The 19825-nt window shown below is 35.8% G+C and overlaps 1 protein-coding gene across 2 annotated transcripts in view; it reads left to right on the top strand.

Moving 5' to 3' along the window:
* The first annotated feature begins 170 nt into the window (after positions 1-170).
* The window catches only part of LOC102805891 (multiple epidermal growth factor-like domains protein 8), an 83009-nt gene continuing 63354 nt past the window's right edge, over positions 171-19825 (top strand). For both annotated transcript variants that reach the window (XM_085499384.1, XM_085499385.1), the window contains exons 1-7: positions 171-636; positions 11574-11737; positions 12668-12880; positions 13439-13619; positions 14305-14393; positions 14797-15022; positions 15605-15791. In XM_085499384.1, the coding sequence (XP_085355510.1) occupies positions 438-636; positions 11574-11737; positions 12668-12880; positions 13439-13619; positions 14305-14393; positions 14797-15022; positions 15605-15791 (1259 nt within the window). In that variant the 5' untranslated portion in view covers positions 171-437. The remainder of the gene's footprint in view (positions 637-11573; positions 11738-12667; positions 12881-13438; positions 13620-14304; positions 14394-14796; positions 15023-15604; positions 15792-19825) is intronic.

Consider the following 19825-nt stretch of genomic DNA (forward strand, 5'->3'; position numbering starts at 1 on the left):
TAAATAAATAAATAAATAAATTCTCTTGTTTGACAACTATTTATAGTCATGTTGTTTACAAGTAAGAACGCTAAACGGTTCGAGTGAGGGCGCTTTAATTTGCAAATCATCTGTTCGCCATTATTGGAATCTACTAAAGCAGCAATTATGTACCACAGTAAGTCAGATATTTTGGCCTGAAATCAAGCAGATATGTGAACATCACGAATGTGGACGGTATTTAAGTAATTTTGACTACGGATAATGTGCGATTTAGGCCAGTTTTATACGATTTAATGCGATTAAGGGAGGTTTTCAGAAACACTTGTGTGCATTGTTCTGCGACAGGATGAACAACTTCAGGGAGATGTATTCAAGCTTACCTCCAGACGTCAAAAACTGGATTTTAAACTAAAAAGCAGTCGTTCTATTGGCTCTGTGTGTTCTTATTTACAATTATGTGGTGCAAAAGACGTGAAAGAGATCATATATGGCGAGATATCACGTATTTGTTGGGATTTATATGCCTTGTTTTTATAAGTGGTGTTGGTGGGTCTTGTTCGGGTAGGACGGTTTTCGAAAATACCTGGACAGGTCACATCACGGAAGGTCCCGGCAACTATCCGATGGATGTCTACTGCGAATGGAGAATCGTTGGTAAGTTTATTGTCTTTCAGTGAGATTGTATGAGGCGATTATGGTCGAAATTAACGCATTGTCCAGGGCACTCTTCGTCGATCGGTCAATGACCTTTCCTTAACAGCTGTTTGTCTCTCTCTTTCTTCGGCAAAATTTGAGCAAACATTCATAGTTTACTCTGTTAATAACATAGACTATGTATTCTTTAGTCAATTGTTATAATAATTATAAGGTCATTGATGGATGTCATGAATCAATTCATTAGACAATAGAGTGTGCAACTGAAAACAGTATTGCCATATAAGTAGTGTTTATGCTACACATACAGGCTAAGATTTAAGCTGATTTAGGCTTATCTCACATGTTTGCGTTTCGGCTAGACCCAATTGTGTCTAAGCACTGGGAGGGTCAGTCCTTAGCACAGGCTAAGTCAGGGACCTTTGATAAGCCGCTGTTTACAAACACAAAATTTCTGTTGCTGACATGTTTTGTTCTAATTTTGAAGCGACGCGACGTGCACAGGAACGCAAGCGAAGACGGACCTGACTTATTTGGATGCACATAAACAGTATACAACGGCGTAACAGAATGCAGAGATTTATTAATGCTTGTTGTAGACATCAAACCAAATTTATTTTGTCTATGATTGGAGCTGCTGTACGCTCTACTACAGCAACCTGATCAGTGTGGAAGTGTGTGTAGATTTGAACATTTTTAGCTCCGCTGTCGACTTTGTCGAGCGGAGCTTATCATATGAGTGATTGTCCGTCGGCGTCCGTCGTCGTCGTCCGTCGTCGTCGTCCGTGTCAATGTTTTACTTTTTCGACTTCTTCTTGAAAACTACAAGCCTGAATGCTTTGATACTTGGTGTATATGTACCTTGGGTAGACCTCTCTTAGGTTTGTTCATTTCATGTTGATATCTTCAATTCTCTAATTTTGGTGAATATTTTTGTAATTTTTGGTAAAAAGTGATATTTTCGACTTCTTGTTAAAAACCAAAAGTTCATTTGCTTTGATATTACATATATAGATACTACATGTAGACCTTTCTCAGATTTGTTCATTTCGTGATGATATCTTCAATTCTCTAATTTTGGTGAGTATTTTTGTCATTTTTGGTAAAAAGTGATATTTTCGACTTCTTGTTAAAAACTGTAAGTCCGATTGCTTTGATATTATATATATAGGTACTACATGTGGACCTCTCTCAGATTTGTTCATTTTGTGATGATATCTTCAATTCTCTAATTTTGGTGAATATTTTTGTAATTTTTGGTAAAAAGTGATATTTTCGACTTCTTGTTAAAAACCAAAAGTTCATTTGCTTTGATATTACATATATAGATACTACATGTAGACCTTTCTCAGATTTGTTCATTTCGTGATGATATCTTCAATTCTCTAATTTTGGTGAATATTTTTGTCATTTTTGGTAGAAAGTGATATTTTCGACTTCTTGTTAAAAACTGCAAGTCCGATACTATACATATTGTTCATTTTCTAATGATGTCTTCTGTTCTTTAATTGAAATGTGCATTGCTAACAGCGGAGCTATCTCAGCCGACAGGCTGCTTGTTTTTTCTTCAAATCGTGCATCTTCTAGGTTGTGTCTTTGTTACGTCTGAGCTCGGTTGCTATTTCGAAATGAGAAAGTTGCATATATTTGATCACGTGCATAATATTCATACTCAAAGGTTGTCACAGAGGGCGCTTAGCCCTGGGCTTAGCGTTCGCGCACACTTCGTTAGCCTGTGCTAAGGGTCTGGACCGCGTCTTAAATTCGGATTTAACCCGTACTTAGCATTCCTTAGCCCGTGCTAATGAATTTGATCTCTTAGCCTGTGCTAAAGAGCTGTACGTGAACGCAGCTATACTGTAATAATATAATTGACTTTTTCCAAGTTCCCTTGAACGCTCCATTCTGCCGTGTAAGGGTGCTACAACTACGTCATTCAAGGATTTCGCCAGCCCAACGTGAGTACCGGTCGGTCATGAATATTAATAAGCTATATGAATATTAATTAGCAATATTAGCAATATTATTGGGTTCAGTCGTAGTGCAAATTTTTTTTGGAATTACGACATTATGTTTCACAATTTAGAAGAGTTTGAATTTAAAAATGAAATATATTCGAAATGCGAATGCTGCAGACTAAAAACAGAAACAAATGAATTATTGTTGCAATTAATGTCTATTTTAAAAAAAGTTAAATAAAACACATTTGAAAGGTTTCAGCCAGGAATATGTTCATGATCTTGTTTACGACGAACACATTCACCTTCAAAAAATCCACCACGTAATTATTTGGCGTATTGTTGTAATTTATTATTGTACCACCAACTTCTAAAACGTATATATTTACAGTAATGAACGAACAAATAAAACTTTTAAAGCTACGACGTGACATAACTTACTTCGCGATGATATAAACTCATTCACACAATATGGCAGCTGAATTCATGTGTGCGAATTAACAGAATTGCAATGTAATCACTTAAAAAATTTGCACAAAACTGTCTGAAATAAATATTATTTGTGTCAGAACATAATTAATTAATTAAACATATCACAAAATATGGAGCAAATATGATATGACATGCTATAGTTTCTCATCAACAGATGACAGAAGCAACGTAGTGTTAACAGGCATTAATATTTATGTTAAAGTTAAAATTACAAAAGGAGGACAGAACTACGGTACATGTAATTGCTGTGTTTTGATTAATTTGATTTGCAGAATGCAGCATAGTAACAGCCTTTATATTAACAGAAAATTGATACTTGTTTACTATACATGTATTGTTAGTACATTGTACCTGGTTACATGTATATGTGTATACACAAATATAGACATGTATGTAGGGAAATGTAAACAGTAATGCTTATTTCTGAGAGAAATATAAAAACAAGAATTTACAAGCGCTGTAATGCCGAAATGTGCTTATGTGACTCCCAAGCTATGAGAACCAATTTCAATCTCATTTAAAAGGTCAGGGATTGAAATAGAATTTTTTCCTACATGCACAGTGTTCATGTTGAATTTGAAATTTACCTGCACTAACTTGTTGTGAAATGTACCACTTTTGAAGTTTAAATAAAATTTATGATTTATCGATTGATGATTGATTTTTTAGTTGTCTTACAATGTTGGTTGAACTTAATTTAGGCTTAGTGAATATAATGAGTAAATGTCATGTTAATTTCTACATGCACAGTGTGCACATTATATTTTGAGTTTACTTGCACTAGCTAATAATGTATGTGCATAGTGCAGTGTGCACATTATATTTTGAGTTTACTTGCACTAGCTAATAATGTATGTGCATAGTGCAGTGTGCACATTATATTTTGAGTTTACTTGCACTAGCTAATAATCTATGTGCAGTGTGCACCAGGGTATTTCGACCCCTGAAGGTGAATGTAATACATTGTACAACAATAATTAATAAATTTGAAAGTGAAAATGTGATTTATTGTGAATTACTAGTCTAATATACAAAGTATTTGGGTAAGAAAGTTTCCATTGGGGACTAATAAACCAAAGAATAGTGACCCCATCATAGGTGGCCACTTACATTAAAAATGGAATAAACTTTCGTCTTCACAAAGATCTTGGAAATCATCAAATAAAATGGGGTTGAGGCACTGGAGGGAATTAAAGTTATGAATGAAGAGGATTTAAGGCTTGAATTCGAAATGATTGTTATAATATCAGTTGTCCAATTCAGCCTCTAAGCTGACATGGCATGTCACTGTGCCCTAAAGCTGACATGGCATGTCACTGTGCCCTAAAGCTGATATGGCATGTCACTGTGCCCCCAAAGCTGATATGGCATGTCACTATGCCCCCTAAGCTGATATGGCATGTCATTATGCACCCTAAGCTGATATGGCACGTCTCTGTGCCCCCAAAGCTGATATGGCATGTCACTATGCACCCTAAGCTGATATGGCATGTCATTGTGCACCCTAAGCTGATATGGCATGTCACTATGCACCCTAAGCTGATATGGCATGTCATTGTGCACCCTAAGCTGATATGGCATGTCACTGTAGCCCGAAGCTGATATGGCATGTCACTGTGTCCCTAAGCTGATATGGCATGCCATTGTGCCCCCTAAGCTGATATGGCATGTCACTGTGCCCCCAAAGCTGATATGGCATGTCACTGTACCTCTAAGCTGATATGGCATGTCACTGTGCCCCTAAGCTGATATGGCATGTCATTGTGCCCTTAAGCTGATATGGCATGTCACTGTGCCCCTCAACTGATATGGCATGTCACTGTGCCCCTAAGCTGATATCGCATGTCACTATGCTCCTAAGCTGATATGGCATGTCACTGTGCACCTAAGCTGATATGGCATGTCACTGTGCCCCTCAGCTGATATGGCATGTCATTGTGCCCCTCAGCTGATATGGCATGTCATTGTGCCCCTAAGCTGATATGGCATGTCACTGTGCACCTAACCTGATATGGCATGTCACTGTGCCCCTCAGCTGATATGGCATGTCACTGTGCCCCTAAGCTGATATGGAATGTCACTGTGCCCCTAAGCTGATATGGCATGTCATTGTGTCTCCTAAGCTGATATGGCATGTCACTGTACCTCTAAGCTGATATGGCATGTCACTGTAGCCCAAAGCTGATATGGCATGTCACTGTGCCCTAAGCTGATATGGCATGTCACTGTGCCCCTAAGCTGATATGGCATGCCATTGTGCCCCCTAACCTGATATGGCATGTCACCATGCCTCTAAGCTGATGTGGCATGTCACCATGCCACTAAGCTGATATGGCATGTCATTGTGCCCCTCAGCTGATATGGCATGTCATTGTGCCCCTAAGCTGATATGGCATGTCACTGTGCACCTAACCTGATATGGCATGTCACTGTGCCCCTCAGCTGATATGGCATGTCACTGTGCCCCTAAGCTGATATGGCATGTCACTGTGCCCCTAAGCTGATATGGCATGTCACTGTGCCCCTAAGCTGATATGGAATGTCACTGTGCCCCTAAGCTGATATGGCATGTCATTGTGTCTCCTAAGCTGATATGGCATGTCACTGTACCTCTAAGCTGATATGGCATGTCACTGTAGCCCAAAGCTGATATGGCATGTCACTGTGCCCTAAGCTGATATGGCATGTCACTGTGCCCCTAAGCTGATATGGCATGCCATTGTGCCCCCTAACCTGATATGGCATGTCACCATGCCTCTAAGCTGATATGGCATGTCACCATGCCACTAAGCTGATATGGCATGTCATTGTGTTTCCTAAGCTGATGTGGCATGTCGCTATGCCTCCCAAGGCTGATATGGCATGTCACTATGCCCCTAAGCTGATATGGCATGTCACTATGCCCCTAAGCTTATATGGCATGTCACTATGCCCCTAAGCTTATATGGCATGTCACTATGCCCCTAAGCTTATATGGCATGTCACTATGCCCCTAAGCTGATATGGCATGTCACTGTGCCCCTAAGCTGATATGGCATGTCACCATGCCCCTTAAGCTGATATGACATGTCATTGTGTTCCCTGAGCTGATGTGGCATGTCGCTATGCCTCCCAAGGCTGATATGGCATGTCACTGTACCCCAAAATGTGAAAATGAAGGAAATCAGCGGCCACATTTTAATCTCTGCTTTCAGAAGTTACCTACATCATGGAGGTAACCTCCATGCCTACATCCACATACAGCAGTGTTCTCCCCAGGATGTAAACAGCGTAGCGGTCCCGCCACAGTGCTTTGATTTGCCGCCACATCGGTCTGACACCGCCACGGTGATTAGCAAGACCGCCACAGTGCTTTTTTCATTGGGAATCTTGTCACGCTGGTCGGCCCGACCGGCACTCAAAATTAGCACACGGAAACGCTTCCGACCAGGACTATTGTCATATTGTTATTATACTTACGTACCGACCGACACGCATCCTGCCAGTCGTGGATAATAATTTGTAAACAATAGACATAGTCGCGTGATGTGGTAGCGGCTTATAAACAATGCAAGTCAATTTTGTAAAATTAGCACCTCTTTGTTTGTAAGTAAATATTTTCTGACGATAGACGCAGTCTTTAGATTCAAAGCTAAAATTCTTTCTAAATCAATTCCACCCCGATGTAACATGGTCAAAGCGGAATTCACGATCAGTTTACGCTACTCAAGAAAAAACGTGTTTATTGCGTGATTGGGTAAAATACATTTGAACTCTTATCATTGTGAATCATGTAAAAACTCTTCTTTCAAGACTTCTTTTACCTTTTAAAAATTGCTAATCACCTCTTTCGAAAACCATCATGCAGTTTTCATCTGAAATCCATACCAACACATTGTGCTACGACATCGCTTTACTTCCGCAATGTAATTTTTATGATCACGATCACTTGGAAAACTTTGGGTTCTACCGGCATTACCATGCGGCATTCTGATTGCTTAATGGCGTTTTTGACCCACCGGGTCAAAGAACACATGCCGGTCAACTAATGCGACACGACTATCATGGCGGGTCTGTGTTTTTCAGTGATAGAGTGATCAAAAATAATTACTCCCGATAAAACTAGTTCAAATATTACGTTTTTTTTCATATAAAAAAAAGAGGTATTTCATTTTTGCGCAGCATCATGATTGAGTAAGAGGAATTATTGGTATAACCGGTATATAACATCGCGAAGCAAGTTATGTCACGTCGTAACTTTGATGATCGTTTAGAAGTGTTACTTGTTCGTTCATTAATACTGTAAATGTAAACGTTGTAGAAGCTGATGGTCGGAATAATAACCAGCAATCCGCCAAATAATTATGTGGTCGATTTTTTGAAGGAGAATTTTATAGTAAATAATTTATTTGTTTCTTCTTAGTCTGCAGCATTTGCATTTCGAGAATGTTTCATTTTTAAATTCAAACTCTTCTAAATTGTGAAACGTAATATTTTGACTCAAAAAAAAAAAAATTTACACTGTGACGGAGCTCATTAATATTACAAAAGTGCCCAAAATAAAAGTGTTTATAACACTGTGTGAAGCAAATAAATATCTGCCACTTTGTTTTTGAAAATATGTGTTGTTTATTGTGTGGGTGTAAATGTGATTTGGTCAATTTCCATTATTATGTAAATGATATGCAAATTATATACAAATTAGGACGCCACAGTGGTTTAAATTCCTGGGGAGAACACTGATACAATCCTCATTTGTTCATGGCTATTAATTATTTCAGTTTCAAAAAAACAGATTAAATCAGCTCAGGACCAGAACCAGATCTTGCGTATGTGTTGCTTGATTTTATTTGAACTTCATCGAATGAGTAACCATCATAGAGGTTGATGCATGTCACTTTTATTTGTAACGTCTATTCAAAATGGCTGACTTTGTGGTCAGTGTTTCTCTGTGAAAACTATTTTAATCAGTGGGGCTGCAGTGGCAAATCAATGGTATAATTGTCACAGGAACACCAAGCAGATTGTTTACGACTTCCTAGTAATTTGAAATAAAACTTCCATCCGAACAAGGGGCATCGTCGACGTCCAATAGACTTGCGTCACTCACACTGGACTGATCTGAATCTTCGCTAAGGTTCACAGTCTGTACTTCAACACAATTGGGCATCTCACTGTCAGAATACTGTGGTTCAAACCCATAAGGTTCTAAGCCAAGTTCCAAAAAGCTCATTGTGCATATAAAAAGGCGAGTTTATGCTTGTTGTACACAACGCCAGGCTGCACGAATGGCTATGGACAATGGCGTATACGAATGTGATCAGATACTAAAATGTCATAGCTTTGAAAAGAGCCTGAATGTTAAATATGTTTGTTCGTTATTTACCCCCTCCATAAATGGCCTCCATGGTGTTTAATTGTAAGCATTTCAAATGCCTATCCAAGCAACAGTTATAATTAAAACAAAATTAAATCACTGCAATTTTATTTCAAATACAGTCTAGAATACGCACAACTATAAATTAAGGCCGCATTTAGGTTCGCTTTAAGTAATTGTATTTAAATATCACTAAAATGGTGAGATTTGTACCATACATGTACAATGAATTATTATATGGTCACAAGGATACATGTACAATTTAAATCATAAAATGTAACAAATACAGCTAAAATGTTCCAAAAGTACAAAATGTAATTGATTTACAGGGAGATAGCGGTTTTCATAATCACTTTATTTGGTGCTCACTGTAAGTAGTAGATGTATGGTGTTTAAATACATGCAACATTCTATTGTCAAAACCAGGATAACTTATTGTCCTGTCCACAATACCCTATTGGTTTGTCTACAATTCCCTATTGTTAACCGCCCTGAACCCAATTGTTTACACTACACACACAATTCTCTTATTTGTTCTAGGTGAGTCATTGTTAGGGTGTACTTTCCTGTCTACAATAAAGTGCTTACATGTATAGCAGTAATCATCACTGCTTCATTAATACTGTATGTTGTCCTCATTTTTACCAACAAAGTTGGTGTCCCACATACATGTCCTAAAATTATCATAACTGAGGCTCTACAATGGTACATATTATTTGTACTGGTAGTCCCAGAATGCAACTCAGTATATTTACCTTTAAATGATGATTATGATGACTGGAACACATGAAATGATGTCTAGAACACATAAAATGATGACTAGAACACATAAAATGGTGGTGGAACACATAAAATGGTGGACTGGAACACATAAAATGATGCCATGAACACAAAATGATGGACTGGAACACATAAAACGATGGCTGGAACACATAAAATGATGCACCGGAACACATAAAACGATGTCTAGAACACATAAAATGATGACTGGGACACATAAAATGATGACTTGAACACATAAAATAGTGGACTGGAACACATAAAACGATGTCTAGAACACATAAAATGATAGACTGGAACACAAAATGATGTCTAGAACACATAAAATGATGGACTGGAACACAAAATGATGTCTAGAACACATAAAATGATGACTGGAACACATAAAACGATGTCTAGAACACATAAAATGATGAACTGGAACACATAAAATGATGAACTGGAACACATACATACAATGATGACTGGAACACATACAATGGTGACTAGCACACATAAAATAATGACTAGAACACATAAAATGATGTCTAGAACAAATAAAATGATGTCTGGAACACATAAAATGATGAACTGGAACACATAAAATGATGAACTGGAACACATAAAATGATGAACTGGAACACATACAATGATGACTGGAACACATAAAATGATGACTAGAACACATAAAATGATGACTAGAACACATAAAATGGTGGACTGGAACCAAAAAAATGATGTCTAGAACAAATAAAATGATGTCTGGAACACATAAAATGGTGAACTGGAACACATAAAATGATGGTCTAGAACACATAAAATGATGACTGGAACACATAAAATGATGGTCTAGAACAAATAAAATGATGAACTGGAACGCATAAAATGAAGGACTGGAACACATAAAATGATGGTCTAGAACACTTAAATGATGACTGGAACACATACAATGATGGACTGGAACACATAAAATGATGGACTGGAACACTTAAATGATGACTGGAACACATAAAATGATGGTCTAGAACACTTAAATGATGACTGGAACACAAAATGATGGTCTAGAACACTTAAATGATGACTGGAACACATACAATGATGGACTGGAACACATAAAATGATGGACTGGAACACTTAAATGATGACTGGAACACATAAAATGATGGTCTAGAACACTTAAATGATGACTGGAACACATAAAATGATGGTCTAGAACACTTAAATGATGACTGGAACACATACAATGATGGACTGGAACACATAAAATGATGGACTGGAACACTTAAATGATGACTGGAACACATAAAATGATGGTCTAGAACACTTAAATGATGACTGGAACACAAAATGATGGTCTAGAACACTTAAATGATGACTGGAACACATACAATGATGGACTGGAACACTTAAATGATAACTGGAACACATAAAATGATGGCCTAGAACACTTAAATGATGACTGAAACACATAAAATGATGGACTGAAACACGTAATATTTTGAGCACACAGGAGTTCTTTATAAGCTCTCTTTGATTGCAGTATGAGGTATAAACTAAAATACTGAGTTACATAAATATACAGTGTCAGTTTACGTTGAGTAGACTCTTACTTCCATTACATCTGTCATACTCCACGTGTTTTCCCACCATTTTGTAAAACATAGATATCACATATGCACTCAAGACTATTGAGAAAAATCTATACACAATATCGCTAACTAACTGCCATTAATTCAACAATTAAAAAATTATTTTTCATGCTCATGCTGATAGTTAAAATATCCCAGAAAAATAAATATTGGTTGGTGATAACTTATTTAAAACAGTAAAAATGTTAAAGCGCGGTAGTTGCACATGGTCGACATTTGTGTTGATAAAGATTGATTTTCCCACAATCCAATGCACTCTTCAAATGGAAATCACAAGTATGAGGTTTGATCTGGGCACAACTTGCACTGATTATCTAATTAAATTACCTAATTAAAGCTTGGAAACGTGTCAGTTCGTACTGGTTGATCTGCGCAACAGTCAAAGTCAAATTGATAAAACCTGTGGCCATTCCGTGCAAGGTTCTGTTAATAATAGCTACAGAACTTTGCAGTTACAGCCAGAATATTTTTTTCCAGTTCCAAAATTAACTGTAATTTTAATGTTAAACACAACAGAGATTCACATACTGGAAAATGCGCTAAATTAAAACCCAGTGAATATGTAAAATTTAGCACAGAACACATTATCTATATGATAAAACTGTGCATTTAAAACCAACTGAATATGCCTGAAATGGTAAATCAGTGAAATTTAAACCCAGTGAAAATTAGTTAATTAGTAAATTAGAAAATTGCTTAACACCTGTTTCTTTTATTTTTCAGCTCCTGATCCTCTCGCCAAGATAATGTTAAATTTTACAAATTTTAAATCTGAGTGTACCTATGATTTCTTGTTTATCTATGATGGCAATTCATTTACCAGTGAGCTTATAGCAAGTTTTAGTGGCGACACCACACCAGAACCGGTGGTGGCATATTCTGGGCATGTAAGTTTTATTGTTTTGTATTTTTATTAACTTACAAAATTTTACATGTAGTTCTACACTGTATTACTATATTGTTTTCGTGAAGCATTAATGTATTTTTGTTTTTTACGCTGTATTATTCTGGCCATGTTAAAAATGCAGTACATAATATTACTAAATTTTTGTAGAGCTGTTTACAAAAGTGCAATATCTTGTTCCCAATTACAAGGGAAAATATTTTTTTTAAATAAATTACAAAAATCCAGCTTTATGAAACAAATTTTCAAACTTAATTTGCATCACATTGTGTAATGCTCAAAATAAGTTACCGGATACTTTTAATTTTTTTTTTTTTTTTTTTTTTTTTTTTTTTTTGCTTTGTAAGCACACTTGAAATCTTATTCTAAAACTAATTACTGTAAAATATTTTATTTTAGCTGCTGGATTTTATTTTCATTGAATTATCTCTTCAGAGGAAATATCAAAAATAAAATCTGAGGAAAAATAAAGTATTTTACAGTATAGTATTGCATCAGTTTGACTGACAAATTTTCCAATAAAAGGAAAAATATATATATTATACTGTTATTGAAGCCATATTGCAATATTCAATAATGAATAGACCAGTTTTGCTGTGGTTGATTTGCCAAGAGTGTCATTTTATGCATTTGTCTTTGTAATTTCATTCTTGAGAAAAAAACGACTACCAATAAATAATTTGAGTATTAATGCTTTGTTTGCTGGCACTATTATATACCCATATATCAGCTACTTAGTGTCTATGGAGACTTTCAGTGGGCAATGATTCTAGCAAGTTAGTGAAAGAGTCCTTTTAATTAAACTGATCCTATTTAGAAATATTATACATGCTTTAATACAGACAATGATTCGTAAGTAACAATCAAAGAAAATAAAAAATGAATTGATTAAAAAATGTTTGTATTTCCACAGATGATAATATATCTTTACAGTGATACTAATTATGCTTTAGATGGTGTAGATGCTAACTTTTACATCCAAAATTGTACTAATGATTGTAATGGAAAAGGTACGTGTAAAGACTACCAGTGTGACTGTCAAAGAGGCTGGAAAGGTGACGCCTGTCAGTTTGAAAGCTGTCCTGGCAATTGTGGTTACGATGAAAACAGAGGACAGTGTCTTTTTGTAAGTATTTTACACTTTACTAGGAGGTCAGAATTGAAGAACAAACTTTACTTGAGGCATACAGTGGGTTTACTAGGAAGTTATACTACAGTGGTGTGTGTCAGTTTAGTACTTTATACCATAAAATCTGTATTAGAAGCTGCATCCTTAATAGAAGGCACACCCATTTTTTTTGAATAATTGAGAACCAAAAATTCACCATTTCTCATATATGTAGATACTCTACTAGGAGCTGCATCAGCATGATCCCCTCTGTTGCATTGTACCATTTTCATAGAAGTCGCGGCTTCTAATACAGATTTTACAGTACTTACTGTATAACATGTGTTTTTAGCTATCATGTTATTTTAGGTAATTTAGCTAATCTGTAATTACAGTAATTCAAGATGTCACTAATATAAAATAAAGCATATTCTCACAATGAGATTATTGGCACTTTAGCTAAATTGAGATTCAGTTAATTCATGCATTGAGTCAAATTATCTAAAATGGCATGTAGCTATTTAAACATGTTTTACAGTATTTTAAAGTACATGCCTCTGTCCATTTATCTTTTAGATCACACCTATGAAATGTGGCTGTTCTGATGGATATGTTGGTGAAGGATGTGATTTACCAGTCTCTGATAACACAGGATGGAGTAATACATATTCTCTGTCTAGTGGTGATCACTTTAAAGCTAGAACAAAACATGCTGGTGTGTATCTCCAGTCAACCAATAAATTCTGGATTTTTGGTGGTAAGTACTTTTATCTCATATTCAATTTTCTGTCACTTATTCAAGCATAGTTTGTTTAGTGACCCCTTAGTTTGTTGAAAAAACATAAAGTTTCTCCCATAGTGTTAGGAGTATTTTAGTGTATCTTTAGAAAAAAGTAAAAAAAAGTGCGGTACATTTCTATCAACTATTAGCAATAATTATATGGATAACAAAAACTAAAAAAAAGTAACATCAAAAGAAAATTTCTTTTTGTGTTGTGAAGTACCTGTTATTATTTTTAAGTACCGTAGATATACAACTTTTTGGAATGAGCTGAAAATTTAAGCTGGGAATGTGATATTTGTCATCTGACAAAGTAATAAAAAGTGTAATTTATCTTCAATCTCATTAACAGACATTGTTAAAATCATCTTTTTTAATTGTGTCTTTGGGTGCCTTTCTTTTTCAATTGCTAAACTGTGCTTGTTTGTACTGAGTTGTTTGTTTAGTATACAATGTGGCAAGGTAAGGTTCAAAACTGTAGTTGTTTTTGAACTCTGCATACATTCTCATCTTGGGATTTTCTTTGATTTTTATATTTTAGTCTCCAGTGTTAGTGTTTTCTATTGTCAGTATGTGAATATTATTCCATAACATGACATAGTATTTCTACACTGTATATCCCAGCTGTTTGTCCTTCTCACACTATTTAAATTTATTTCAGGTTTTACGCTGAATATCGTTTTAGATGACACTTTATATTTTGATTTTTCAACCAATGAATGGATCACTCTATCACTTGCAGTCAAACCAGTAAGATAATTTATACTCATTCAGACCAGTTTGAAAACTGAAAAAGTGTGAGTCTGTGATTCCAAATATGGCTGACTGGTGGCCATTATGCACATAAAATTATATACTCATGTACATAACTGCATTGCTATATAGAGTCACTGTGTAAAAAGTAAAAATGTAGTAGTATTCTAATTAGTCCCCGTTGGACGCAGTTTGAAAACAAGGACTTATGTTTTGACCTCTGTGCATTCGTGCTGTATCTTAGAAACCTGTATCTTAGAAATGCCTGGAACAATCACAATCAAACTTCACACATACATCATACATGATATTATACATATGCATGTCAATTCATGTATAACATGGCTGGGACAATAATCACATCATTCTGTGAAATTCTTATTGTTTTGTTTTTTTGCAGTCTGCGAGATATGGGCATACAATGGTAGCTTACACACAAAATACTTTGCTAATGTTTGGTGGAACCCTGGCAGATGGAACTATATCCAATGAACTGTGGAGTTTCATTGTGACAGTCAACACAGGTACATGGCAAAGACAAGCTACTACAGGTAATCTACAGATGCCTGGTTTGACTGATCATACAGCATGTATCGTGGATGACAGATATCTTTATATCTACGGAGGTAAGACGAATTCCCTTAAAATATCAATTCCAGACAATTATCGGATTCTGTCGTAAATTCGCCCTGGGCCATTAAACGGCAGTTCGGGTTTTTAGCTCCGCTGTCGACAAAGACATATTACTGATTGTCCGTCGTCGTCAACTTTACAATTTCAACTTCATTCTGCGAAACCGCAAGTCAGAATCTTTTCAATTTTGATATTTGTTCATTTCATGATGATATCTTCAATTATCTAAATTTAATGAATGTTTTTGTCATTTTTGGTAAAAAGTGATATTTTATTTAAGTCTGATTGTTTTGATACTATAAATATTGTTCATTTTCTAATGATATCTTCAGTTCTTAATTAAAATGTGCATTGCTAACAGCTGAGCTATCTCAGCCGACAGGCTGCTTGTTAAAAAAATAAAATGGGTGAATTTACGACAGAATCCGGTAATAGCAGCAAAAATTAAATGATTTACGGAAGTGTTTTTTACAAAATCAACAAAAACTTTGGAGATTAAAAAAAAAATGTTAAAGCTTGAAAAAGTTTGTTACCATGGACATAACTATTGTATATTGGTTTTGTTTCTTTTTTAGGTCGTTCTGAATCCGTCAATTTCATGTCTAAAATGTACCGATATGACTTTACAAATTATCACTGGGAAGAAGTTAATTATCGTGGAGGAACAATATCAGATCTACGGGTGTCTGGGCATTCTATGGTTTATCATCCTGAATCTAGATCGCTCATAGTTTTCGGTGGATTCAAGCCTCTCTATTCAAGGTGAGTTTGTTACCATCCTTAAAGCGAGAGGATTGTCACCTGCGCACATGCGGGAATTGAGTCTCAAGCGATGATAACAACACACGCTAAAATCGCAAAGGCTCATGGGTAGACGCTTGTTTGTAAAGAATAATACGCTATGGCCATCTGACGCATGCGCAGGTGATGACTCCCCTGCTTTAATGTAAACAAACCAACATTTATGAAAATTAGATTAACACATGTTCCAGGGCTACAGATGCTTCTTTCAGGTATTGCATGTAAACAAATTATAATTTATGAACATTAGATTAACACATGTTCCAGGGCTACAGATGCTTCTTTCAGGTATGGCATGTAAACAAATCATAAACATTAGATTAACACATGTTCCAGGGCTACATATGCTTCTTTCAGGTATGGCATGTAAACAATTCATAATTTTATGAACATTAGATTAACACATGTTCCAGGGCTACAGATGCTTCTTTCAGGTATTGCATGTAAACAAATTATAATTTATGAACATTAGATTAACAAATGTTCCAGGGCTACAGATGCTTCTTTCAGATATGGCATGTAAACAAATCATAATTATAAACATTAGATTAACACGTGTTCCAGGGCTACAGATGCTTCTTTCAGGTATTGCATGTAAACAAATTATAATTTATGAACATTAGATTAACACATGTTCCAGGGCTACAGATGCTTCTTTCAGGTATGGCATGTAAACAAATCATAAACATTAGATTAACACATGTTCCAGGGCCATAAACGCTTCTTTCAGGTATGGCATGTAAACAAATCATAATTATAAACATTAGATTAACACATGTTCCAGGGCTACAGATGCTTCTTTCAGGTATTGCATGTAAACAAATTATAATTTATGAACATTAGATTAACAAATGTTCCAGGGCTACAGATACTTCTTTCAGATATGGCATGTAAACAAATCATAATTATAAACATTAGATTAACACATGTTCCAGGGCTACATATGCTTCTTTCAGGTATGGCATGTAAACAATTTATAATTTTATGAACATTAGATTAACACATGTTCCAGGGCCACTAATGCTTCTTTCAGATATTGCATGTAAACAAATCATAGTTATAAACATTAGATTACCGTAAAAGCTCAATCAATTCGGCCACTCAAATAGTTCGGCCACCTATTTTTTGCATCATGGTTAATTTTAAAATGTATCCGTTTAGTTCGGCCATCTGTCCAGTCAGTCTATTGTTTGTATTCAATTAGTTCGCCCGGTGATGACAACGCCCGATTTTTACGTCACTCTCTCAACAAAGGTATATTTTCACACATCTATCACGTAAATACAATGTACATGTATAAGCATTTACATCCATGGTATAAGCAATCGAGATATCCGCCAGATGTGCAGTCATGGTGTCAACCGTGGTTGTACAAAAGACGTATGAAATCTCTAGTACGTCCATGGTGAAATATACTCTGTTGATTGTCATTACAAATTACCCAGTACATCAGTTGTAAATAATCGCTAAGAAAATTCTCATCACGACGCCAAAAATATCGACAACGAACAAATACTTTAAGTCATTGCTAGCAATCACTGACGAAACAAAGCTCCATGGTTTAGGGACAACAAAATTCAGGCCGACACTTGACTCTCGTCTTTGGAATTTCAAGCAAGTCATACAAAGTCGCAAATGTGTTACGTGAAAGCGTCATTATTATTGGACGTAGTTTTGTTTACACAGTCACGCAGCACGTCAAAATATTGTCTTTTTTTCGGTTGACCCAAATACAATTATCTGCTGGATTGTTTCAGCAGTCGTTTCAGTAATGTTCGAAACATTGTCCTGCAGAGTTGTTTGTTTAAAAGTCAAGTAGATTATTAATAAATGTTAACGGGGTAAAAAATTAATTAATGCCGACTTGCAAATTGTATCGTCTTCGGCATTTCCAGTAAGTCGATACAAAGTCGCCAACGTGTAGCGTGAAAGCGTCATTTTTATTGGACATGGTTTTGTTTACACAGTCACGCAGCACGTCAAAATATCTTCTTTTTTTTTGGTTGACCCAAATAAAATCACCGGCTTGATTGTTTCGACACAGTCGTCCCAGTTATGTTCTAAACTTCCTCTTGCAACATTGTTCGTTTAAAAGTCGGGTGGATTTTTTGTTTTGTTTTAACTGTGGGTAAAAAAACATGACCGTGAAGTGAAAACTGCGCTCTCATAGAAGCGGTTTCAGTAGCTGTGCGTGGTTACGGTAAAGTGGCAGACGAGACGAGGTGAGGTGTGAATCCTGGGCCTATCATTTCGACATTGTACGTCAGACTGAGTACTGACTGATGTACATCCTTTAATTTCAAAAGAATATGTGATAATGTTGTGGCTGGTCAGAGTATCATGCTATAAAAGTGGCGATTTCTCTGGGGAAAGACACTCACTTTTAGTTTTCCCACAAGCTATTAGTACTTATTTTGTCGCTCGCTAGCCATGTCTCGAATCGATTCATTTTTTACTAAGGCAACTGCCGAGGTCCCAGCTGTACCTGCTTCTATGTACCGGACAACACCACCCACCCCGCCACCACATCCTCCAAAAAGAGATACCGTAACAAAATATCAGTGTGTCGTCTCGTATTATGTTTTTCAGTGTTATTTATTGTAGTTTATTTAAAATATATTATTGTATTGTATGTATAGTTTAATTGTAGATAATTTCAAAAAAATAGTACAGCAATTAGCAATAAAGCATAATTCTATTCTACTCTATTCCAGTGAGTTTTTCACGTTACCATGTTTGTTTACATTTACGGGGAGCGTGACATAAAACTGTCGTCTTCACGGCAACAAAACAGCAGGTGGCCTGGTTGCGTCAGATTTCTTGAACGCGCTCGTAGTTTGTTTTAAAATTGGGTCAAGTCTCAGACTAGTACTACACCTTTACTCTAATCTCGGGAAAACGATATATTTATTCAGTTACCGGTGATACACACTTCGAACCCAGTTTTAAAACGTTGAAAAATTATTCAAACAAATCGACCACTTTGGAAACATATTTTCTATATTTATTCAATCAATTGGCCCACCCCCAAAAATATTTATTTTTACATGGCCGAATTGATTGAGTTTTTACGGTAACACATGTTCCAGGGCCACTAATGCTTCTTTCAGATATTGCATGTAAACAAATCATAGTTATAAACATTAGATTAAGGTTGAGATGCAGTTTACCTGACAGGTTTTTTAATTAGTTAATCAGGAAACCAAGATGACCTCCCTTGTCCACAAAAATATATAATTTCGAAAACCTTATTGTATGAATTTTGAAATTTTGTTGCCGTCTTGAAAACTGTCTACCAGTTGTCAATTTTGCAGGGCAGCAGCTCAAATTTCACTACTTCAAGTTTATGCATAAATTAACACCCAGGCTAGTTGTCTGTACGATTGTTGTAACACTGTTCAACCAAAAACAATGCCCCGACAATGTTTTGAAGATAAACACATTGTCAATCTTTTGTGCAAATTTCAAAACAAAAGGTCAAAGCGTCTAGGAGCTATTTTTTTTTAAAGTTCTGGGATGTGCACTAAAAAGAAGCTGAGATAATTGCTAATTTGCATAACAATTCACTCAGTACGAAGTTTGCTAATGCTCATAATTAAAATGGCTGTAACAGTTTCAAATTTGAATGTATTATCGTTTTGTGAAAAGTTAAATATAGTGCATAAGATGGAGATCCCGTCATTTCTTTTTTTTTACCATGTTTCTTTTTTATTATTTATGTACAGCCTTGCTAAATCTTGCTAAGCATTCAAAAGAGAGAATGTTTGCACCTGTTATCTACATTTTAAAATCGTTTTTTGAGTATGTTCCACTATTTACAATTCTACAAAATTTTAACAGTCTATAGCCAAGACTGTTTGGATAATAAAAAGCAAAACAAAAAAAATTCACTCCCAAGTGCCCACAAACCTGCATCTCTACCTTAACACATGTTCCAGGGCCACTAACGCTTCTTTCAGGTATTGCATGCAAACAAATCATAATTTTGAACATTA

The sequence above is a fragment of the Saccoglossus kowalevskii genome, chromosome 5 (genome assembly GCF_978046115.1).
Source record: "Saccoglossus kowalevskii chromosome 5, keSacKowa6.1, whole genome shotgun sequence".
NCBI classification, from domain to species: domain Eukaryota; kingdom Metazoa; phylum Hemichordata; class Enteropneusta; family Harrimaniidae; genus Saccoglossus; species Saccoglossus kowalevskii.